The sequence below is a fragment of the Balaenoptera musculus genome, chromosome 14 (genome assembly GCF_009873245.2).
Source record: "Balaenoptera musculus isolate JJ_BM4_2016_0621 chromosome 14, mBalMus1.pri.v3, whole genome shotgun sequence".
In the NCBI taxonomy this organism is placed as follows: Eukaryota; Metazoa; Chordata; class Mammalia; order Artiodactyla; family Balaenopteridae; genus Balaenoptera; species Balaenoptera musculus.
Window position 1 is genome coordinate 89,550,443 of NC_045798.1, and position 25,161 is coordinate 89,575,603.

Genomic DNA, 25,161 nt, shown 5'->3' on the forward strand with positions numbered 1-25,161 from the left:
GACCTAGACTCCAGAGTGATGCCTCATCACCTTTTGTTTTCTTTTTTTTTTTTTTTTTTAATTTTTATTTATTCATTTATTTATTTATTCATTCATTTATGGCTGTGTTGGGTCTTCGTTTCTGTGCGAGGGCTTTCTCTAGTTGTGGCAAGTGGGGGCCACTCTTCATCACGGTGCACGGGCCTCTCACTGTAGCGGCCTCTCTTGTTGCGGAGCACAGGCTCCAGACGTGCAGGCTCAGTAATTGTGGCTCACGGGCCCACTTGCTCCGCGGCATGTGGGATCTTCCCAGACCAGGGCTCGAACCCGTGTCCCCTGCATTGGCAGGCAGATTCTCAACCACTGCGCCACCAGGGAAGCCCACCTTTTGTTTTCCTCTTGACTTTTAGGAGGATGTCTCGTGTTTGTTGTGTTGAAGGTTAGGATAGAATCTCTCTTTGTGAATCAAATGAGTACTGTTTGGCCTTTTCATTCTTTCATCTCTTATTTCCTCCTTAACTCTCCTATTTACCCTTTTTTTCCCTTACCTCTGCTGTTTAGTTTGACGTAGCAGTACACTCACCTTCCTGTCTTCCCTCAGTCCCCCCATTTTTACTGAGTAACAGGTGCACCCTTCTTGGCCATCTCATTAGTCATACAGGTAGATGTGAGAGACTGATCTACATCTGTGTCTGGGTGTTCCTCTTCAGTGTCTCTCTGGCCTCACAGGTGTCTTCTCCATCAGTAAGAAAGATTGGTGAGTGACGTAGGCCTCTGTAGACATCCAGGTAAAGGTTTTCCTTTGATGTGGAGCTGCACCTCTTTGTGTTTGTTTGTCATTTCAGTGTCCAGTGGATAGCACGTTGTGGATGACACACCAGTGTTACATATATGTGAGCATGTGTGTGGTATCCTGTGCTACTCTGAAATTTAAAGATTTGGTAGCAGAGCTAGAGGGAAGACTTCTAAAATGTTTTCACTAGTCTTAAGGAGGCACTGCTGCATACTAAAAAATAGGGGTGGCACCACTTACCTGATTTAGTTTTTTATATTGCCAATTGTACTTTCATTTTCATATAAAAAATTTTCATATATTTTACTTCCCTGGAAAACATTGAGTATTCTGAAGTTTGATAACATAATTTCCAGTAACTACTGGGAAATGACAAATTTTTAGTAGTAGATTCATGGTATTTGTCAAACCAATTTTGTGATTTTTGTAGTGATAAAAGATTTTTTTCTTGCCTGTTGATATAATCATCATAAGGAAATAGCAGAGATCTGGTAGCAAATGGCTTTGTCCTTCTACTTTTTATTTAAGAATTCTGGGAATACTTATCACTAACCAGAAAAGCTATTTCTCTTTTATTTGACCATATTCCTATTTATAAATTAGTGTTTGGACATTTCCATGGTGGATTTTATGTTATAGGATAGTTGTAATTTTTTATCTTAACATGGAATTAAAATTAGTACATCGATATTCATTTTATGGGTATTTTAAAGAATAATGCTAATCAGCTTTGGCTCAGTGTTATATAGACGTCAGTAGCCGTAGAACATGGGAGAGCAGCAGCCTGGGACAGAAAGTGGAAAGAGGATGGTGCGGCCTTCAGTGTTCACTGCATCCGGGTTTAAACTCCTAGTTCTCCAGATTCAAATTCAGCCTAGGAGAAGTATGTCTTTGACATGTACCTGGAAATTGGGAGGGTAGGACCGTTCAGAGTCAAGGTCAGATGATCCTTTATGCACGCAAGGTGAAGCAAGAAATTCCAAAGATTATCTCCCAGCTTAATAAGGAAACCTGAGCAGTATCTGAATTCTTAGACAGATGTATGTATCAAAATCTCAGCAAGGTTTTTTCTTCGTTTGTTTGTTTTGTTTTTAAAGACAAAATAAGATTTTTCTAAAACTAATTTGGCAAGGCACAGGCCCTAACATAGCAAAAACAACCTTGACAAGGATAATAAAGTGAAAAGAGTCACTCTCCTATTGTTAAGGCATACTTCCTACTATATTAATTAACATAGGGCAGAAGAAGGGTAGAAACAAAGATAATGAAACATCAATGGAGAACCGAGAAATAGACCCACCCGAATATGCTCAAGTGATTTTTGACAAAGTGCAAAAGCAATTAAAATGGAGGATGGATAGCCTTTCAACAAAACAGGCTGGAACTATTGGACATCCATGGGTAAAAAATGAACCATAATCTAAATGTCACACCTTATATAGATATTAAATCAAAGTGGACCAGGGACTTAAATATATAATGTAAAACTGTAAAACTTTTAGAATAAAACAGGAGAAAATATTTAGAATCTAGTGTAGGAAAATAGTTTTTAGACTTGACACCAAAAGCACAATGCATATAAGGGTGAAATAGATAGATTGCATCATTAAAATGAAAAATTTGTGCTTTGTGAAAGAACATGTGAATATGGTGGAAAAACAGACTGGGAGAAAATATTTGTAAACCATATATCCACAAAGATTTGTATCTAGAATATGTAAAAACTCTTAATACTCAACAATAAAAAAAAAATATCAAGTTAGAAAATGGGCAAAAAAATAAAGAAGCATTTAGCCAAAGAAGACATACAGGTAGAAAATAAGCATATGAAACGATATTCAACATCATTAGTTATCTGGAAATGCAAATGAAAATACAGTGAAATATCACTACACATATAGCAGAATGGCTACAATGAAAAATGATGACAGCACGAATGCTGGCAGTGACGTGAAGACAGTGGTTCACTCATACAATTCATGTGGGGATATCAAATGTTACAGCTATTCTGGAAAATCATTAGACAGTCTGTTAAAAAACTAGGTATACAACTATCATTTGACCCAGCAGTTGAACTTTTGGACCTTTATCACAGGTAAATATTAATTTAGATTGGCACAAAAGCCTGAAAATGAATGTTTATACCTGCATTATTCATGATAGCCAAAAATCAGAAACAGTTCAGATATCCTGAATGGGTCATGGTCAGAGAAACTGCTGTACATTATCCCATGGTAATTTCATGTTAAGAAAACACAGGCCTCTGCTCCTGTATTGCTCAGAGTCTTGAGAGGAGGGAAGAATAGAAAGTATCCAATAATTATTTTGAAGTTTCTAGTTTATTTATTAATGCCTCTTAGAAAGTAAGACAGGATAAGGGAATAAAGGGTAATGGTCTAAAATTAAAATTAAGAAAAAATTCCATGTATGATAGTATCAAAGGAATAAAATACTTATAAATAAAATCATTGTTAAGAATAAACTTAACAAAAGAACAAAACTTGTAAAACATTGTTAAAACACAGTAAAGAAGACCTGGATAAACAGAATGACGTCCCATGTTCATGGATTAGAAGTATTCATATGTTAAAATGGCAATACTCCCAAACTGATCTACAGATTCAGTGCTGTCCCTCTTAACATCCCAGCTGACTTCTTTGCAGAAATTGACAAGCTGATTCTAAAATTCATATGGAAATACAAGAGATTCAGAATAGCCAAAGCAGTTTTTAAAAATGTGAACAAAATTGGCGTATTCACACTTCTCCATTTCAGAACTTTTTACAAAGTTAACGTTAATCAGGACAGTATAGAATTGGCATAAATTAAACGTTGAGAGTCCAGAAATAAAGCCTTAAATTTCTGATTAATAGATTTTCAACAAGGGTGCCTAGAAAATTCAGTGGGATGGGGCTGTGTTTGGGTGGGTGCTTATTTTTGACCCAATACTGATTATGAGAGTCTTCATTTTGTTGTGTGCAGCTGTAATTCATTCATTTTGTGGTTACATAGTATGCCTTTTATCCCTTCTACTGTTGGTGGATATTTGGGTTGCTTCTAAGTTTTGCCTGTTAGGAATGATACCTCTGAGTCATACTTGACCATGTCTTTTGGCTCACACGTGCACACATTGCTGCTGCATGTGTACTGAGGAGTGGACTTGTTGGATTTTGGGGTGAGTGTGTGTGTTGCACTTGAGTACTTACTGCAGATGATTTTGCAAATTGATGTATCAAATTATACTCAGATCAACAGTGAGTAAGAGTTCCCATTCCTTCATGTTTGCCAACACTTGGCGTTGCCAGCCTTTTAAATTTACCATTTCCAAATTATACATAGTGGTTGTGGTTTTAATGTGCATTTCTGTAAAGACTAACAAAGTTGGACACCTCTTCATATGATTTTGGATATCTTTCTTACTTGGGAAAAGCCGTGAGAATCTCTTGCTGTTTTTCTTCAGTTATCCTTTCTTAACAGTTTGCAGGCCTTCAAGTATTCTGGATGGGAGTCCTTTATTAGTTTTATGTTGTGAATATCTTTTCCTTACTAGTGTGCTTTGTGGAACAGAGATGCTTAATTTTAATGAAGTCAACCTTATTAATCTTTTCATCTGTAATAAGTTTTTTTTTTAATTTGTGGTGGTAAGGGGAAGGAGTCTTGTTTAAGAAATCTCTTCCTACCAAAAAGTCATGAAAATATTCTTCTATATTATCTTTTAGGTTTTATTGTTTTGACTTTGACATTTTAAAAATTTTTATTTATTTATTTTTAAATTTTTGGCTGCGTTAGGTCTTTGTTGCAGTGAGCGGGGGCTACTCTTCATCGTGGTGTGCGGACTTCTCATTGCGGTGGCTTCTCTTGTAGCGGAGCACGGGCTCTAGGCGCCCAGGCTTCAGTAGTTGTGGCACATGGGCTCAGTAGTTGTGGCTTGCAGGCTCTAGAGCGCAGGCTCTGTAGCTGTGGCGCACCGGCTTAGTTGCTCCGTGGCATGTGGGATCTTCCCGGACCAGGGCTCGAACCCGTGTCCCCTGCATTGGCAGGTGGATTCTTAACCACTGCGCCACCAGGGAAGTCTCTGACTTTGACATTTAGAATTATAATTCGTTTGGAATAGATTTTCGTGTTTCGATTGAAGTAGAGGCCAGGTATTATCTCTTCTCATCGCCCATGGGTATCTAGTTTTCTCAGCACTGTTTATTGAAAAGATGTCTGCAGTGCCAACTTTCTCATAAATCTGGTGTCCACAGATGTGTGGGCTGACTTCTGGATTCTCTGCTTTTACGTTAATATAATCATCCATCTTAGTGGAATACCATCTTGTCTTAATTACTCTATTTTAATATTTAGTTTTGTTATGTTGTACAGACAACTGTCCATGTTGTTTCTTACACTTGTCTAGTCATTCTTGGCCTTTGCATTTCCCTGTAAATATTAGGAATATCTTGTCATTTCCCCCCAGAAAACATTTTAAGATTTTGATTGGGTCAGTGTATGCGCACTTCACATCTTTGCAATACTGTATATTCTAATTTCAGAACATGGTGTTTTCTATTTCCTTAGGCTTCATTTAATTTCTTTCAGTAATGTTTTACAGTTTTTTGTTTAGAGGACTTGCCCATCTTTTACCAGTTTTATTCTAGTGCTAGTTTTTTCTTATTACTGAAATGGACATATTTAAAGAAATATTTACCTTCTTGCTGTTTGTTACTGGTATGTATGGTTTTGTTTTTTGTGTCATTAATTTTGCTCTTATATTTGTTTACATCCTTGTACTTTCTTCGGGATTTATTGGCTGGGTTTTTTTTTCCTGCTTTCAAATGGATATTTAGTCCTTTGTATATTTTTAGCCTCCCTTTTCTGTTGTATGCAGTTTAATCATGTATATTTTCCTCTTATCATTTTCCTGACTTCCGCTGTGTTCCACACATGATATGTTGATACGTTGAGTTTTTATTACCATTTCATTAACAATGTTTTCTAGTTTCCATTGTGATTTCCCCCTTCACCTAAAGGTTCTTTAGATCTTAACAATTGCCTAAAGAAATGTTAGAAATTATTTTATGTTAGAGCTCTATTCTACAGCATATCTTCTTTCAGCTTTAACAACTTATGTTTGTTTTTGTTGCTTGCTGACTGACAAGTAGTTCATTTCTTTACTGTGTGTAGGTAAATCTTTACTTAGGTCTTAAAGAATATAAATAATTCATGAAGCTATGTGAAGTATTCTTGTTATAATTATATTTTTCTTTTAGTTTGTACCGCTTTCCCAACTAATTAATTAATGCTAATTATTAGTAATACTAATTAATACTAATTATTGTTGGTAATACTAATTAATACTAATATTAGTAACAGTGATTAAATAAATGTATGAATAGTGACCTTTGAGTTTTTCTCCTTTTCTGCTCTGTAAAAAGAATGTCTCCTCAGATATGTGGGGTTTCGCTTGCTCGGTTGTACACTCACTCTTTCACCCAGCTTTTCGTAAGTGTCTCGTTTTCGATACACCCTGGTCTGTGTCAGCTGTTGGAAGAACACTGTCCTCACTTCCCAGGTCACTTAGCCTGACAGGGGGGACACAATCTTTTCATGAGGCAGTAACTAGTATACTGTACGTGTGAGCTGAGGTGCAACAGAGGCCACAGAAATGGCAATATGTAACATTTTTCAGGAAATGGAGTAGTTTTCAGGTCATCACTAAATGCCACTTACATGGTTCATTGATGCGGAAAAAAAACTTAGAGATCTAACTAAAATATGAATTAAAATATTCATTTTTATTATACAAATTATGAATGTTAATTGTTTCAGCATAGAGTTGACATATAACATTATTTTAGTTGTTTTTAGGAGCCATTTCTCCTTTGGAATGGAATTGTGTTAATTTGTAAACTTGCATATAGATAATTAATATTTTATATTACTCTGCAGAATCAAAGAATTCCATCGGACATGGTATTTCTTAGGACATCAGAAAAAGCAGGTATTTTTACTTTTATTTATATTGCTGATGATTGGTATTTTGGCAGTTTAATTTTCATTTTGAAAGATAAAAGTTAAATTTATTCTTGTAAGAATTTTTCTTTGAATGATAATATATTGAATTCATTAATTTCTAAATCACATTTAACTGTTTATGTTTAAAACAATGATTTTACTGTGTAATATGTTGCTTTAAAATATATCCTTTCCTATATCAAGTGAATGTTTTCATTCAAATCCATTTTGATATCTAAATAGATGGTGATGTTCCTCAAAACTTGATTGCTATTCTGCATTTGCAGTTTTATTTCTCATTCAGCAAACATTTATTTAGCACTTACTATGTGCCAGGTGCTACCTGTTGCTTAGAATACAAAAGGGAGTAAAACCGAGTTGCTCTCTTCAAAGAGCTCATGATCTACTTATTTATGGAAGTACACACATTGACAATTAGCAATACTCTGATTGTATAGATAGTGTAAATATTAAAAGACATGTGGAGGGCTTCGCTGGTGGCGCAGTGGTTAAGAATCCTCCTGCCAATGCAGGGGACACGGGTTCGAGCCCTGGTGTGGGAAGAGCCCACATGCCGCGGAGCAACTAAGCCCGTGAGCCACAACTACTGAGCCTGTGCTCTAGAGCCCGCGATCCACAACTGCTGAGCCTGCGCGCCACAACTACTGAGCCCGCGCGCCACAACTAGTGAGCCCACGTGCCACAACTACTGAGCCCGCGTGCCACAGCTACTGAAGCCTGTGCGCCTAGAGCCCGTGCTCCGCAACAAGAGAAGCCACCGCAGTGAGAAGCCCGCACACCACAACGAAGAGTAACCCCCGCTTGCCACAACTAGAGAAAGCCCACGCGCAGCAACGAAGACCCAGTGCAGCCAAAAATAAATAAATAAACAAACAAATAAATAAATAAAAGACGTGGGGGTAATGGGAGGGAACAGACAATTTGCCTAGGTGAGTTGAAATGGGCTTCACAGAAAAAATGATACTTATATGTCCAGAGCTTTAAACAATAAGAAGAAGGTGCACAAGGGGTAATGAGAAGGAAGCCTCATGTGGTCAAGGAGGAAAAATCCATCGGTTGGAGATCAGGAAACCTAAAATCTAGTCTGCTTTGACCAATTTCTAATTATATGACCTAGCCACGTGGTCATACATTTCCATCATCTCTAAAATGATGAGAGGTTTGTCAAGTAACATCCAAAGTTCCTTCTGCCTTATATTTCTGACTTTGTTGCATAAATGAGCAATATTTTTATGGGAAGCTCAGCATATGTATTATTATTTGTAGCATGAAAACTCTAGAAAGGACATGGTTAAAATTTAGAGTTGTTGACTTAGTTTTTTCTCCATTTATAAACAGTGGGTTTTTTTTGTATTTTTTAAAATATTTATTTATTTGGCTGTGCCGGGTCTTATTTGCGGCATGCGGGATCTTCATTGCCACATGCGAGGTCTTAGTTGTGGCACGCGGGATCTAGTTCCCTGACCAGGGGTCGAACCCAGGCCCCCTGTGTTGGGAGCGAGGAGTCTTAACCACTGGATCACCAGCAAAGTCCCTAAACAGCGTTCTTTTAAAAGGACATTTTAAGTCATGAAAGAGAAGAAAAATGTTTTCTCTTTTCACCAACTGTAGTTATGATTATTTACATCCTAAGATGAGGCTGCCATTAACAGAAGAATTCAGTTGCACCTAATCATCAAGTGGCCTCTGTGCACTTGATACCTTTACTTTATTGTGTGCTCTTTAATGGGTGGTTTTGTTTTTCCCATGGGGTGGAGACTGGAGAACTACTTTTCCAGCCCATTTCCCTTTCCTGTCCAGTTAGATGGGGCCATGCCCTGAGGTGTGGCTGAAGGAGGGTGGCTGAAGGTCATGTGTACCACTTCCAGCCTCGGCTTTCCCTGTACTGGCTCTGCGTCCATGACCAGGGCAACCTTGGAAGCTGCCTGTTGAAGGTGGCGGAGCTTCCCTCAGTTTAGGGTCCTTATGACTGTGTGGGACAGACGCCCCTCCCATTCTGTCGCCAAGTGGACTCTATATGACAGAGAGGTAGTATTAAGTGCCAGAGCTGCAAGGTTTATCTTCTACAAACAGCTAGTGTTCCCTTAACACCTGCAGAGCTGTGGCAGGCACTTAGAACTCTGCCTTTGCCTTCACTTCTTGCTTGTACAGAGCCTCAGGGTCAGCCAGGCGTGAGAGATTCGGGCCTCTCAGGGCACTGTGTGCAGCCCCGCACTGGCAGGCGGCCTTCTAGACTCTCGGCAATATGATAGAGCTTTTGCTCCTTGTTATCTGATTTTTCAGCTTTTCTTTTAAATTTTTTTGGTCAGCTTGTTGTTTACCCCAGCTTTAACCACCACCTAAGGTAGCTGTGACATTAAACAATTGCCACTGTTTGTTTTTGACAAACATTCCAGGGAAAACGCGTTCTCAGTGAATGAGCTGTGGGTTGAGTCAAATCCAGACAAGCCCGACCTGGTCAGGTGGTTACAGTTGTCTGGGCATGGGGTCTGGGGAGTCCCAGCCCTGGTTTGTTCCCCTCAGTGGCTACAAGACCGCTGGTTTTCTCAGCTACTGTGGAGTTTGACTGGGGCCCCGGTACTGGGAAAGGGAAAAGTCAAAACACCACACATCTCACTCACAGCTAGATTTAGCCGTGTTTCTTGAATAAATGCACCTGGGATTGTTGCAAGTCTTTGATTATTTTCCAGGGTTTTGAAAAAGTTGCTTTAGACAATTTTTGCTTATGTTCTCGTTACAGTTATGGAGGAATGGGTTTTCAGAGATTTTTACACTGCCATCCCTACTTATTTATGATTTCTTTGGCTTTGTTTGCAAATGTATTCAGTATAATGAATAACAAAAAGTTTGCATTTGGGAGATACTTTTTTTTTCTTTTTTGGCTGCACCACTGGGCATGCGGAATCTTAGTTCCCCGACCAGGGATTGAACCCGTGCGCCCTACACCGGAAGCACAGATTCTTAACCACCGGACTGCCAGGGAAATCCCAGGGGATGCTTTTATATTTAGTTGCCCTTGTAGTGATCATGGTAGGAATATATGTACGATTAAGAATATTATGCTCAATGTGGATATGGCTTTAGGTAATTAACTTAAAAGAAATAGAGTATACAGATTATGTTAGGAGATAAAATGTGAACAAAATCCATCTCTTTAAAGCTGGAAGATTGTTAGAAATGTCCATTTTTCAGAGGAAGAATCTGAGGGCTAGTAAATGCTTTGCTGAAGTTTTAGAAATTGTTCTTCAGCCACCATATCATTGTTATGGCGTAATAAGATAGCAAAACATGAAGAGAATATTAGAGCATTAGGCAAGTGAGATACTCTCAGATGTGCCAACTACAGATAAATAACGTTATATCCAAATTGATTATGTTTTAAAAATGTTTTTTTTTCTCAAATTTTGCTTTGTGTTTTATGTTATAGGGACAGTTTATCTCTGTAGGGTAATGATATTTAATATTTTGGAGGTCATGGATCTTTCTGAGAATCTTAAGAATTATCACTTTGTTCCTCAGAAAAAAGTACATAATATACATGTATGCTAAATTTTTATTATTTAACATATTCCTGGAAGGTTATTAGTGGCTCCAAGTTTAGGACCTTACTGTCATCTGTTTTGACCTGTGGTTCTATTATATTCCTCAGTTTTATGATTTTTTTCTGTCAAATTTAAATTGTTAAAACAATTACTGTTACTCTTATGGAGATACTAAAATGTCAGATTACTGTTTCATGATATTTTTCTTCTCTTTATAAAATGGACCAGACAGCTTCCCAGCTGTATAAAATGTGTCATAACACTGCTTTCAATCAAGGATTCTTAGCTTTAGAAATTCTGTTTGTGTGACTTTACATAATTATTTAAGGTTTTAAATTAAAGCCTTGTTTTTAAACGTACATGTTTAGAATTTTTTGTGTATCTGCTAACACTGTTAATATTACTTTATTATATTTCAGTTTCAGTTCAGAAAACCCTGATAATACATTGTCTGTTATAATAAGAATCTCTAAACCCTAGCCAGTATGAAAGTCTTAAATCTACGCAGCGTGTTGAGTTTGGACAATAGCCACTGGGCGTTTGTCAGTACAGCTCAGTGAGTCTCTTCGTGGCATCATATTGACTGTGTATTAATACAGGGTATTCTGCTGGGCCGTCAGTTGATTGTTTAGAATGTAAACGAAGCTGTTGATGGATCTGGTGACTGATGGCTTAAATGCCAATTAATCAATTGCTTCATCAGTTTCTTAATTCAGATCAAATATCTCCTGAATGCACACAATTCTTTTAGTGGTATTAAGAGAAATTAATGCTTTAGAACTAATTTTCATCAATCTCTTATAAATGCCAATATCTTTTTCACTTGTCTCCTAAGTGATGACATTATCGTTTAAGTGTTCGGGACATATTACCATAGCTCAGCTGTCACTTGTTAGTGGGCGAGGGGTAGGTAAATGGCACTGTACTCATCCACATTCTCTCTGTGGTGCTATTCATCTTGCCACCAGCTTAAAAATTTCATGCAGAGTCATTAAGTCATATAAATGATTTAGAAATTAAGTTTAATGGCAAACGATCTGGTGTTATATATGCAAAGTCAATGTCTATTTTTCTTTTCTTGGGCACATAGTGTAGCCTGTCTCTTTCAGACCTATTGGATTTGTGAGCTGTTGCAGGCAGTCTGCTAATATTACAGGGTAACTTATTACGACATATGACAGACTCATGTGCCCTGTCTCACAGTGTCCCATCAATTACTTTATCACCACTTGATGCGGCTCTCCTAGGTGACATATACACGAGTTGATCTTCATTTGATTGTCATTAAACCTGTCCTTTGCTGTCAACCCTTGTCAATTATACCAAATAAAATCAAGTATTCATAAGAAGTCAGTAATAGGATATAAGCAGACCAATTTAATAATTCATTTTTACCGAGCCTTAACTGACATCAGTTGTAGCTAGTGCTTGCTGTTAAAAAATTACTAGATATACTTCGTGTAAGACAAGTCAAGTTGGCCATACTTCTGATTTTGCTGCAGTTCATTCCCTCTCTCTGTCTTTCTGTCTCTCTCTTTAAATCATATCAGTTACTGTGAGCCTAGTAATGTAATTGTACTTGAAGATAAGTAATATGTCAGTTTCCTCTAAATTTTAAAAATAACGTGTAATTATTTAACATGAGGCATATCCTTTTACTTTTTAAGAAAGGCAAGTATATTGTTTCCAGTGTTTAATAAGTTTACAGGCATCTAGATAAGGTATTAGTTTCACTTTTAGAAACACAAAGTGTTTGAAATTTAAGAGACTGTAGATATTCTCACCTTTTCTTATTTTCTATGTTAGAAAGCAAACCTGGAGCAGAGCTGTTGGCATTGATGTCTCAAAGTATGTGTCATACGGAATCTAGAATCCAATCCCTTTTAAGTTGCTTTTATACTTTATAAAACACACACATACAGATATATATATAACCGTGCATATATTTAAGAGGAAAAAAAAATCAATCTTGAGAAAAAGGTTTAAGTGTAAAATAATGGGTACTGCAAATTTCCTTGTACTCCTTTTTAGTTGAAACCAATTATTCTCCTTATCATAAATCTTTTGACAAATAATACATAACAAAATTTATTTACATAACTAGATATATTTTTCAAAGTGCATGAAATCAGATGAAGGTCTCATACATATATGTTCAGTTGATAAAATAGGTGATTGAAAAATCTTTTCTTAGCTCTCCATCTTATTATGTCTTACAGAAGTGACTTAACCTGTATGAATCTCCTAGATTCATATTGGCGACACTAATGCCTGTGGCATCAGTAGTTAAAAGGATTAAATGTACTTGGTTAAGGAATCAGTGGGGCGCATTTCAGATACTGAATTGCTGGTGGCTGTAATTAGTTGAAAGTGCACTGGCTCCAAGAGAAAAGTATTTGGTATTTACGCAGAGTAAGAGAGCAAGCAAATGCTTACAGATGTGCGGGGGTCCATTTCTTCTAGGGGTGGATGTGGATTTGCACGGACCCATTTTAGTTTTAGAACATTGTGCAAAAGGTGCACTGGACTAAGCTGTGTAAAGGTGTGTTCTTACGTAGCTACCTTAGCTAGTTCCCCAAATTTGAGAAGTCATTAGCTAAGTAATTAATAAGTTCCCGGTGTATACCATTCGCTGGCAGATTTTAATAGATTTTCCTCTAAATTTTACACCACCACTCCAAAGTAAGTCTTATTTTTTCCCCTGTGCACATGAAAACCTTAATAAGGTGAAGTAACTGGACAGCGGCATCAGTGGGTGGATTATTAGGTAGTACTCAGCCCAAAGCCAGCTCTTCCCACGGCTACACCAGCTTTTAATTTTTGAATTAAGGCGCCTGGAGCCGGGGGCCTTGCCTTCAGTACTGTTGACGTTTGGGGCCTGGTGTTCCTCTGTTGTGGTGGCTTGTCTCTGCACTGCAGGCTGTTGAGCAGTGTTTTTGGCCTCGACTCCCCGGGTGCCAGGAGCACCCTCCCAGCCCCCACCCCTGGCGGCGCCTATTGTGAAAACCAACAGTCTCCAGACGCTTCCTGGGGGCAAAATCGCCCCTGGTTGAAAATCACTAGAGGATTGTTTCATCCACGAAAATCCCTAAAATAAATCTTAAGTATTCAGTTGTATATCTTTTGAAAGTAATTGTTTTAATATTCTTCAGAGATCTTTCTTGGTAAGAAGAGATTGATTCTGTGGAATTTTAGCCGTGACCTACCCCAGCTCCATGTGAAGGAAGCGTCTACTCTAGGCCAGTGTAGCCGAGAAGTCAGGGGCTCCGTCTCCCTGCAGCTGCCAGGCGAAGGCCAGGGCCTCACCCTGGAGGAGTGCCCACCCGTCTAATGCTTCTGTTTTGCGGTAGTGATCGCTCCTGAAAGCTGACTTGGCGTACGGCAGCCTCTTCCTCTGGATAGAAGGGAAGAGGCCATGAGACAACTTACTGATGAAATTAGCTGCTGACGTGGAGAGGACGTGCAGTGTGAGCTCTACTGCAGGACCGCGTTTGCGGTCAGCCGTTCACCAGAGCGGCACTGGCGCTGAGCTGCGCGGTCAGCAGTCTAATTCTACATGGAATTGGTGGATGGGGCAAACATGGATAGACGGGGGAAGGGGAGCTCGGAAGTACAGACATGAGAAAAGTGCAGTGGAAAGTGGTCTCCATCTTTGCAGATGTTCAAATATAAATTTAAATATGAATTTCTGTAGTGCAGTTTCAGTTATTTGCAGCGTTCTTTTCCTGCAAAGAAAACAGTTTGTATAATACGTTTGGTGTGTATTTTCTGTGTTAATCTGAATATGTTTCTAAAAATTTTTTTTTATTTTGCACTTTATTTTTTTAAGTTCACAAAAAAAGTGAGAAGGCGGTACCGAGATTTCCAGTCCGCCCCCTGCCCTCACACCTGCGTAGCTGCCCTCATCATCAGCATCCCCCACCAGATGATGCATTTGTTGCAGTTGATGGACTGACACTGACACATCGTCCTCACCCACATTCCGTAGTTGACATGAAAATTCACTCTTGGTGTAGTACATTCTATGGGTTTTGGCAAATGTATAATGGCATCCATCCATCATTATATATATCATACAGAGGATTTTCACTGTCCTAGAAGTTTTCTGTGCTCTGCCTATTTACCTCTACCCCCAACTCCCATCCTGGGCAGCCACAGGTCTCTTTAGTGTCTCCATGGTTTTTTTCTTTTCCAGAATGTCATGTAGTTGGAACCACATAGTATGCAGCCTTTTCAGATTGGTTTCTTTCACTTAGTGATAAACATTTGACGTTCCTTCTTATCTTTTCATGACTTGATAGCTCATTTCATTGTGTTGCTGAATAATTCTCCATTGTCTGGATTTACCATAGTTGATCCATTCACCTACTGAAGGACATTTGGTTGCTTCCAAGTTTTGGCAATTATGAATAAAGCTCGTATAAAATCTGCATGCAGGATTTTGTGTGGACATGAGTTCCCCAGCTCTTTTGGGTAAATGGCAAGGAGTGCGATTGCTGGATTGTATAGTAAGATTATGTTTAGCTTTGTAAGAAACCACCAAACTGTCTTCCAAAGTGGCTGCACCATTTTGCATCCCCACCAGCCATGAGGAGAGTTCCCGTTGCTCCGCATCCCCGCACGCCTTGGTGTTGTCAGTGTTCTGGAGTTTGGCCATTCTCGTAGGTGTGGAGTGGTGTCTCGTTGTTTTACCTTACATTTCCCTGATGATGTGATGTGGAGTATATTTTCATATGCTTATTTGCCATCTCTGTATCTTCTTTGTTCTGGTTTGGCCCACGTTTTAACTGGATTGTTCTCTTATTGTTGAGTTTTAAGAGTTCTTTCTATATTTTGGATAACAGCCCTTTATCAGATGTGTCTTTTGCAAATATTTTCTCCCAGTCTGTGCCTTGCTTTCTAATTCTCTTGCTGATATGTTTGCAGAACAGAAGTTTTAAATTTTAATGAAGTCCAATTTATCAGTTGTTGTTGTTGTTTTTTTAAATGGATCACGTCTTTGGTGTTGTATCTAAAAAGGCACCGCCATACCCAAGGTCATCTAGGTTTTCTCCTAGGTTATCTTCTAGGACTGTTATAGTTTTGCATTTTACATTTAGGTCTGTGATCCATTTTGAGTTAATTTTTTATGAAGGGTGTAGGTCTGTGACTAGATTCATTTCTTTTGTGTGTGGATGTCTGTTCCATCACTATTTGTTGAAAAGGCTATCTTTGCTCAATAGTATTGCCTTTGCTAGTTTGTCAAAGATTACTTGACTATATTTATGGAGTTCTATTTAAAGGTTCTCTATATTCTGTTCCCTTCATCTGTCTCCTCTTTCATCAGTACCACACTGTCTCGATTACTGTAGCATTATAGTAATTTTTTTTCAAGGTTGGTGAACGGTTTTACTTTTGAAATGAGTTTATTTTTTTTCTTTTTTACTGTGTTCAAACACACGTAACATAAAATACAGATAACCCCCAGCCCTGGTGCCACCGTTCTACTTTCTGTCTATGAATTGGACACTCTTAAGACCCTCATGTAACTGGATTCATACAGTATTTGTCTTTCTGTGACTGGCTTATTTCACTGAGTGTAATGTCCTAAAGGTTCATCCATGTTGTAGCATATTGTAAAATTTCTGTCCTTTTTAAGTCTGAATAATACTTCATTGTATGTATATACAACATTTTCCTTATCTATTCATCTATCAGTGGACACTTGGGTTACTTCCATGTTTTATTTATTGTGAATAATACTGCTATGAACATGAGTGCACAAATGTCTCTTTCAGACCTTGCTTTCAGTTCTTTTGGGCCTACACCCAGAAGTGGAATTGCTAGGTCATATGGTAATTCTTTAAAAAACTTTTTTAGAAACTGCTGTACTGTTTTGCATTGAATATCTTTTTCCATCCTTTCCCTTCCAACTTTTTTGTATCTTTGTATCTAAAGTGAGTCTCTTGTAGACAGCATGTGGTTGGATCATGTCTTTGTCCATTCTGCCAATCTCTGTCTTTGATAAGAGTCTGAATAATATTTACCTATTTACATTTAAAGTAATTGCTGATAAGGAGCAACTTCTTTCATTGTGCAGTTTGTTTTCCATACGCCTTATAGCTCTTTTTTTTTTTTTTTTTTGTCCTTCATTTCCTACATTACTGTCTTTTCTGGTTGATATTTCATAGTAAAATGTTTAAATTCCTTTCTCATTCCCTCTTGTGTATATTCTAAAGCTATTTTTTGTGGTTGCCATGGGAATTACATTTAATATCCTAAAGGTAAAAAACTCTAATTTGAATTGATACCAACTTAACTTCAATAACATATAGGAACCCTGCTCCTTTATAGTTCTATCCCCTTCCTTTCATTTGTTGATGTCACAGAATTACATCTTCATACACTGTGTTCCCCAGACATAAACTAATAATTATTTTAAATGCATTAACCTCTTAAATTATGTAGAAAACAAGATTAGAAGTTACAAACCAAAGTTACAGTAATTCTGGCTTTTAGACTAATAATTTTTTTCTCTAAATTTATTAATCTCTTAAGTCGTGTAGAAAAAGTACAGTTCAAACCATTCTTACAATAATACTAGCTTTTATAATTGCCGTGCATTAATAGCCTTTATTGAGATCTTTATTTCTCCACACAGCTTCAAGCTACTGTCTACCGGCCTTTCATTTCACCTACCAGACTGCCTTGAGCACTCCTTGCAGGCAGGTCTAGTGGTCGTCAGCTTCCTCAGCTTTTGTTTACTTGACAATGTCTTGATTTCTCCCTCACAAAGGGCAGTTTTTCTGGATTTAAGGTATTTGGTTGACAGTTTTTTTTCTTTTAGCACTTTGAGTTGATTGGTTCACTGCCTTCTGGCTTCCATAGAAATGCCATCTCTTTCTGATGAGAAATCTGGTGGTTATCTTACTGAGGATCCCTTGTATATGATGATTCTCTTTTCTCTTGCAGTTTTCAAGATTCTCTTTGTCTTTTTGAAAGTTTGATTATAATGTGTCTTGGTGTGGGTCTGTTTGAGTTCATATTACAGGCATACTTCAGAGATATTGCAGGTTTGGCTCCAGACCATGGCAATAGAGTGAATATCACAATAAAGAGAGTCACACAAATTTTTTGGTTTCCTGGTACATGTAAAAGTTATGTTTACACTATACTTCAGTCTATTAAGTGTGCAGTAGCATTATGTCTAAAAAAAAGTACGACCTTAATTAAAAAATACAAAACAAAAACAATAATTTTTGTTTTTGTAGTAACAATTTTACTACAATAGTAAAATCAAAGAACAATGATCACAGATCATCGTAACAAATATAACAAAAATAAAAAGTTTGAAATATTACAAGAATTACCAAAATGTGACAAAGAGATGCAAATAGAACAAATGCTCTTGGCAAAAATGGCCCTGATAGACTTGCTTGATGCAGGGTTGCCACACACTTCCAATCTGTAAAAAAACATAACGTCTGCAAAGTGCGACAAAAGAACGTATGTCTGTGCTTGGATTTTTGTTGGGGTCCTTGGGAGTTTATATTCATGTCTTTCATCAAACCTGGGAAGTTTTCAGCCATTATTGAGATATTCTCTCTGTTCCTTCTTCTCTGTCTTGTCCTTCTGGGTCTCCCACAGTGCATATGTTGGTCCACGTGACGGTGTCCTATGGGTCCATTTGTCTCTGTTCACTTTTTTCCCATCTTTTTCCTTCTGTTCCTCAGGTTGGATCACTTCCATTGTCCTCTCTTCAAGTTTGCTAATTCTTTGCTATGCCTGCTCAAATCTGCCTTTGACTCCCTCTAGTGAAATTTCCATTGCCCTTGAATTTCTCTTTGATTTCTTTTTGGGTTTTCTCTCTCTTTATCGATATCTCCATTTTGTTCATACATTGTTTTCTTGACTTTCTCCACATCTTTCTTTAGTTCTTTGAGCATCTTTTTAGACAGTTGCTTTAAAGTCTTTGTCTAGTAGAACTACCGTCAGGTCTTTTTTGAGGACAGTCTCTGTTGATTAAGTTTTTTCCATTAAGTTGGCCATACTCTCCTGCTTTTGTTTTTATTTTTGTTTTTTTTTTTTGAACACTGGACATTTCATTCTAATAATGTGGTAACTCTGGAGATTGTCCCCCAGTGGTGGGACAGCTGGAGACTCTATGATAATAGTAATGGCATTGGAGTGAAACTCCTCAAGTACTGGAGCTCATTCAGCACACACAAACACACACACACACACACACACATGCGCACACATGGCTAATTGGTCTCCTTCTGAGGATGGCAGGGCACCAGTTCATTGCCTTGAAATGTGGGTAAATAACAACATGAGTCAGTGCTTTCTTATAGGAACTTTTCCACCAGGTGAGCCAACCGGATCCAAAGAGCAGAAGCCTCTCCTTTTACATTTTTTTCTAGGTAAAAGGTGAAGAAGAAGGATAGACTGCTGCCTTCTGCACCCTCTCGTGCAGTAACGGGTGCCTCTAGTGGGCATTGAGCATGAAGGTCTGTTGGCATCAGAGCAGAGCAGGACATGGTACCTCTGGACGGAAGCAGGGCAGCATTGCTGAGGGTCAGTGGAGTCTGAGCTGGGCTCTGTGTGCAGGAGCCAGCGTCGTAGGACCCGCAGAGGGAAGGCGGGGAGCAGGGTGGCCTGGACCCTGCGTGTTCAGTCAGCAACACGCAGAACCAGCCTTTCAGCAGACAGACTGGAAGGAGGGGTGGGGAGGGCCTGGAGTGAAAAGTGACTTTACAGACATTCCCAGAGTGGGCTCCGCAGTGGTGCTGAGGATGTACATCTGCACAGGGAAGTACAACTGACAGGCCTGCTGCTTTACAACCAGGGAAGGGGCTGCAATGGGGTCGGGGCACATGCAGCACCTCCTAAGCGGTCTCACAGTTGTGCACAAGGTATTTATCTTGTAGTAATTTCTAAGGTGTGCATATGCTGTGTGGCTTTCTGTAACTATTTTATTTTACAGTTAAAGTTTTGAAAAACCTCAAAAGTCACTTGAATTCATTATGTGGTTAAACTACTAATTTGTTACTTTGTTTTATCTGATTCCTTTTATCTATTAGGGGTCACTTTTTTAAAGTTTGATGTGACTTGGCTTTTTAATTATGTGAATCATGTGTGATCTCAGAGTGAACAGTGTAAAATAGGATGTACTCCGAAAGGTGTGCTTCTAGTCTGTCCCTTCCCTTTCCCCTTCCTTCCTGTGGGCAGTGTCCCTCCCTGCACACGCGCACACAGACACACACACTCACGCTTTCCCCACTTTGTTCTCCAGTAGCTGGTGTTACTTTGTTCCCAGTGTTGTGCACCTGGCTTTTTTCATTAGATGGTATATATCCTAGAGAGATTTCTCAGTAGAAATGGAGGCCTTGCTCATCTCTTTTTCTTTTTCCTTTCTGTTTCTGTTTCCTTTTCCTTCCTTCCTTTCTTTTCTTTTCTTTTTTTTTTTTCACTGATGCATGTGCTCCCTTGTATTCAGCTGATTCCCTGATTTTGTGTTCCCACTCCTTTGGTTATGATTAATAATGTTGCACAGTTGCCCTGTATGTATGTGTTTTGTGCTTTGCTGTTGTGTATGAGGATACGTTATAAGAAATGGTATGACAGCATGGGCAAAGAGTAAATGGATTTTTGTAATTTAATATTTTTTATGTTTAAAATTTGATGGGGTTGTGAGTATCACAGTAACTCTTTTCTGGCTTTAGCATTTTAGCTGTGCTTTTATTATTGAGCATATGTTTTATAGTGGTACATCATATATTTTATTAGCAAAGTTATATCACACACTCTTGGGTATTTTTGTATATTTACTTACTATTGTATTATTATCAAAACATAAGCTAAAGGTAGAAATGATCAATGTAGTCTTTCTAAAATAAAGTAAACCTTTATTACTAGTAAACCTTAATAGTCCAGAACACCAACTAGGAGATAAATGAGTAAACAATTAATGACCTCTTATCTTTTCAGCAGACTCATTTTGTGAGTCAAATAAATAGTACTTTTAAGGATTCTTGTTCATGGGAATTTCTGTATCCCACTGTGCTGTGACTTGTGGCTTTAAAGTGCCTGTAACTCAGGAGTTTTTCTTCTGTTGTCCCAAGGTTCATGTTTTATTCGGACTGATCAGCTCGACGGTGAAACTGACTGGAAGCTGAGAGTGGCGGTGAGCTGCACGCAGAGGCTGCCGGCTCTGGGGGTGAGTGTCGCTGCCGTCACTCCACCATTCACCGTAGTGGCCACTTCTGCGCAGTAAGCTCAGTTCTGTGTGTACCAGCTATCTTAACGAATGCGCAGTAAGCTCAGTTCTGTGTATACCAGCTATCTTAACGAATGCGCAGTAAGCTCAGTTCTGTGTGTACCAGCTATCGTAACGAATGCGCAGTAAGCTCAGTTCTGTGTATACCAGCTATCTTAACGAATGCGCAGTAAGCTCAGTTCTGTGTATACCAGCTATCTTAACGAATGCGCAGTAAGCTCAGTTCTGTGTGTACCAGCTATCGTAACGAATGCTCAGTAAGCTCAGTTCTGTGTATACCAGCTATCTTAACGAATGCGCAGTAAGCTCAGTTCTGTGTGTACCAGCTATCTTAACGAATGCGCAGTAAGCTCAGTTCTGTGTGTACCAGCTATCGTAACGAATGCGCAGTAAGCTCAGTTCTGTGTATACCAGCTATCTTAACGAATGCGCAGTAAGCTCAGTTCTGTGTGTACCAGCTATCGTAACGAATGCGCAGTAAGCTCAGTTCTGTGTATACCAGCTATCTTAACGAATGCGTTGGCAAGGGTTTAAAGTAATTTCTTCGTTACTAAGTTCATCGAAAATTATGCCCACGTCATTTCTCTGGTGTCTTAGCACATAACCTTTTGGAGGTATAGTTTTAAATGTTCCTTTTGGCTTGACTCTTAGGGTTTCTTTCTTTTCTTTCTCTTTCCTTTCTGTTTCTATTTTTAAAACCCCCCTCATTTGAGTAACCTTTGACATGGAGAGCTCTTGGTGGGGTTAGATACGTCCATGTTTGGTAACTGAGTGACTCCCCGGAGGCTGTTGAGATACTGCTTCGGTAGAACGCCCGCGGGCTTGGCCCAGCCGTGGACACCAGCCTGCCCAGTTCGGCTTTGCCCACTGAAGGTGGGGAGGGGGACTGAAGTGTCCCTGTGTGTCTCGGCAGAGTGAGAAGGGGAAAGACACCTCTGGACTTCTTGCTTGGCCTTTGATGCCTGGGTAACAGGAAAGAGGTGGGACCAGAGGGCACAGTACTTACGGATTTCAGTGTTTTTAGTGATCTCTGAAACAGACCTCTCACGAGTGCTCAGAATCTCCTAAACTGCTATACATCTTTTTTAAATCAAAATCACGGTTGTGGTCATTTGTTGTTTGTTTTGTGTTATATGTTATGATTTATCTGAATGAGAGAAGCTTTATCTTACATGATTTGCTGATATTCACTGGAGAGTAAAGAAAGATGGAAGCGTCTTAAGAATGACCTTGGACCCAAGCAGTTGTTGGTTAAGGGAAGGGAAATTGAATCCTCTGGATTTGGTCACTTTCCTTAGATGGGTTGGATTTGATAGGAATAGCTACTGCACATAGCTTACAGTTAATTACTGTCAATAGCAGGAACCTTCCTTATTGTAAATATTGCACTTTTTGGAAACTAAATCTGTTTGACATGTATAAGACTTGGCAATATTTTGTTTCTTTAGGTATTTTCCATTGCCTATACTTTAGGTAGTGCCTAGGTTGAAATTCATTCCTTGCTTAGAGTTTGTTGGGTTTCTTGGATCTGTGGGTTCATGGTTTTCTTCTCTTTTCCATCCTCCTTTCTGCCCAGACCCCTCTCTCTGGGACATGAACGACAAGTGTGTTAGACTTGGCGTTCCTGCAGGTGTCGAGCTTCTGCTGCTCTCTTCTCAGTCTGGTTCTCTTTCTGTGACTCAATTTTGACAGTTTCTGTTGCTCTGTCTTTTTTTTTTTTAGCTTCACAGCTTTGGGGATTTTAGTTCCCTGACCAGGGATTGAACCTGGGTCCTCAGCAGTGAGAGCATGGAGTCCTAACCACTGGACCATCAGGGAATTCCCATTTTGCTCTGTCTTTAAATTCACTAAGTTTATCTTGTGCAGTGTCTAGTCTTCTGTTAAGACCACCCAGAGAATTTTTTTATTCCAAAAAAATATTGTATTTTTAATCTCTGGAACCAGGTTCCACCTGGTCACCCATTTTTGTTATAGTTTGAATACTTTTCTTTCCTAATATGTTCATAGTTTCATTTAAATCTTTCAGCAGTTTATAACACTTATTCTTCGTCTGTTAATGCCATTGTCTCTGTTATTTTGGGGTATGTTTCTTCTTAAAAAAATGTTCTCCTTGTTACAGGTCACACTTTCCTGCTTCCTTGCACAGCTGGTAATTTTTAGTTGGATGCTGGATATTGTAAATACTATATTTTTTTCTTCCTTCGAAACCTGTTGATCTTGATTTTCTTAGTTCAGTAACTTGTGGATAAACTCGATCTTTCCAAGACTTGTTCTTAAACTTTGTTGGGGTGGGCCTAGAGTCCCCTTATCACAGTGCTAATTTAGTCCTACCACAAGCGCCTGCTCTTTGTGGGATAACCATGGACAGCCTCGGTTGTTTCGAGGTGCCTCTGACTCTGGCTGGTCAGACTCCATGTCTCCCCAGCTCTGTGTCATCCCTGAGGCTGGTCCGGAGAGAGCTCTCTGCTCACACTCTACCAGGCATCACTTCACCCCGACCAGGCGTGCGGTAGCTGTGGGCACACTCAGGGAGCGCTGCGTAGCTGTGGGCACACTCAGGGAGTACTGCATAGCTGTGGGCACACTCAGGGAGTACTGCATAGCTGTGGGCACACTCAGGGAGTGCCGCGTACCTGTGGGCACACTCAGGGAGCGCCGCATAGCTGTGGGCACACTCAGGGAGCACTAAATAGCTGTGGGCACACTCGGAGCACTGCATAGCTGTGAGCACACTCGGAGCGCCGCGTAGCTGTGGGCACACTCAGGGAGCGCCGCGTAGCTGTGGGCACACTCGGAGCGCCGCGTAGCTGTGGGCACACTCAGGGAGCGCCGCGTAGCTGTGGGCACACTCTGGGAGCGCCGCGTAGCTGTGGGGCACACTCAGGGAGCGCCGCGTAGCTGTGGGCACACTCAGGGAGCGCCGCGTAGCTGTGGGGCACACTCAGGGAGCGCCGCGTAGCTGTGGGGCACACTCAGGGAGCGCCGCGTAGCTGTGGGCACACTCAGGGAGCGCCGCGTAGCTGTGGGGCACACTCAGGGAGCGCCGCGTAGCTGTGGGGCACACTCAGGGAGCGCCGCGTAGCTGTGGGCACACTCAGGGAGCGCCGCGTAGCTGTGGGGCACACTCAGGGAGCGCCGCGTAGCTGTGGGCACACTCGGAGCGCCGCGTAGCTGTGGGCACACTCAGGGAGCGCCGCGTAGCTGTGGGGCACACTCAGGGAGCGCCGCGTAGCTGTGGGCACACTCAGGGAGCGCCGCGTAGCTGTGGGCACACTCAGGGAGCGCCGCGTAGCTGTGGGGCACACTCAGGGAGCGCCGCGTAGCTGTGGGGCACACTCAGGGAGCGCCGCGTAGCTGTGGGGCACACTCAGGGAGCGCCGCGTAGCTGTGGGGCACACTCAGGGAGCGCCGCGTAGCTGTGGGCACACTCAGGGAGCACTGCAGGGCACTGCCACTCCTTTCCTCTTCGTTCTCTTCCCGCTTCCCTGGGCTCCGCTCTGTCCCTTAGCAGAAAGGCTGCCTTCCTCTGCTCGGCTTCCCCCAGCCCCGCAATACGGAACCTCCCCTTATGCAGGAAGCCGGCCTCACCTGGGGCTCACATCTGTGTTCTCTTCTCCCAAGGGTCACGGTCTTGCGATTCTGCCAGAAGCACCGTGTCCTGTGTCTGAAAACGGCTGTCTCATGTGTTTTGTTCATTTTACAGTGTTTGTAGTGGGAGGGCACTCCACTCTCACACCAGTTACAGTGGCACAGCTTGTGGAAGCCCTTGATTAATTCTCAGTGAGAAATATGTGTCTTGTGCACTAACTGAGCTACATGATACTTCAAATTAAAATTAAAAGGTGGTCCATTGAGCATAAAATTTTTAAAAAGACCAAAGCAGTGGGTCTTTGTTACTGGAGGATTTGCTTATTTTAGGGACGTACGTGCTGGGAGGATGCGGCGCTCCCTGGGCCATGTTACCTCTGCCCTGGAGGGCACTTCACGCCACTGTCCTCTTACCTCACAGCTTCTTTCACATTTCGGGTTAACCATCCCGCTCCTCAGCACTCATTCTTTCAAAAAAAGAGAGTTCCTGATTATAATAGTAATATGTGCATTGAAAATAATATATAAATGATAAAGAAGATGAGAAGCGCTCTAATTTTCCTGCTTTGCAGTGGCTGCCGTTCACGTTCAGGCACAGGTCCTCCTGACGGTGCCTTTCCCTGGCCCTCCCCTCGCCATACACACACCTGCACACTTGGGTGAAGCTGTATGTACTTCTTTTCCTGTGAGGGTGTTTATTCAAAAGTATGTTTGGGTGTTATCTTTCTATGTTAGAAAATGTGTATCTCTGTAAGTACTCTATTAGCCGCATGGTATTTGACAAATTATAACTTCGGTAACCAGCCTGATATTGGTGATTATGAAAGTTACTACTTTTGATGTTTTATAAATAGTAATAGAGATCAACAAATAGGCATATTTTAAGGATTTTGATTCTTTTGCCAGAATGCTCTCTAGAAGACTACAGTGACTTGTACATCTCCTGTAGGTTAACTAAAGTCAGTTGACCTGTCAGCCGTCTC

At 40.2% G+C, this 25,161-nt stretch overlaps 1 protein-coding gene and 1 non-coding gene across 8 annotated transcripts in view; one reads left to right on the top strand and one right to left on the bottom strand.

The window, feature by feature from the left end:
- Window positions 1-25,161, top strand: part of ATP9B (ATPase phospholipid transporting 9B (putative)) — a 227,399-nt gene that overhangs the window by 55,093 nt on the left and 147,145 nt on the right. For all 7 annotated transcript variants that reach the window (XM_036874381.1, XM_036874378.1, XM_036874376.1 and 4 more), the window contains 2 exons: window positions 6,704-6,755; window positions 20,436-20,530. In XM_036874381.1, coding sequence (XP_036730276.1) covers window positions 6,704-6,755; window positions 20,436-20,530 — 147 coding nt within the window. The remainder of the gene's footprint in view (window positions 1-6,703; window positions 6,756-20,435; window positions 20,531-25,161) is intronic.
- Window positions 22,336-22,408, bottom strand: TRNAE-CUC. The gene has a single exon. It is a non-coding gene; the product is annotated as a tRNA-Glu (tRNA).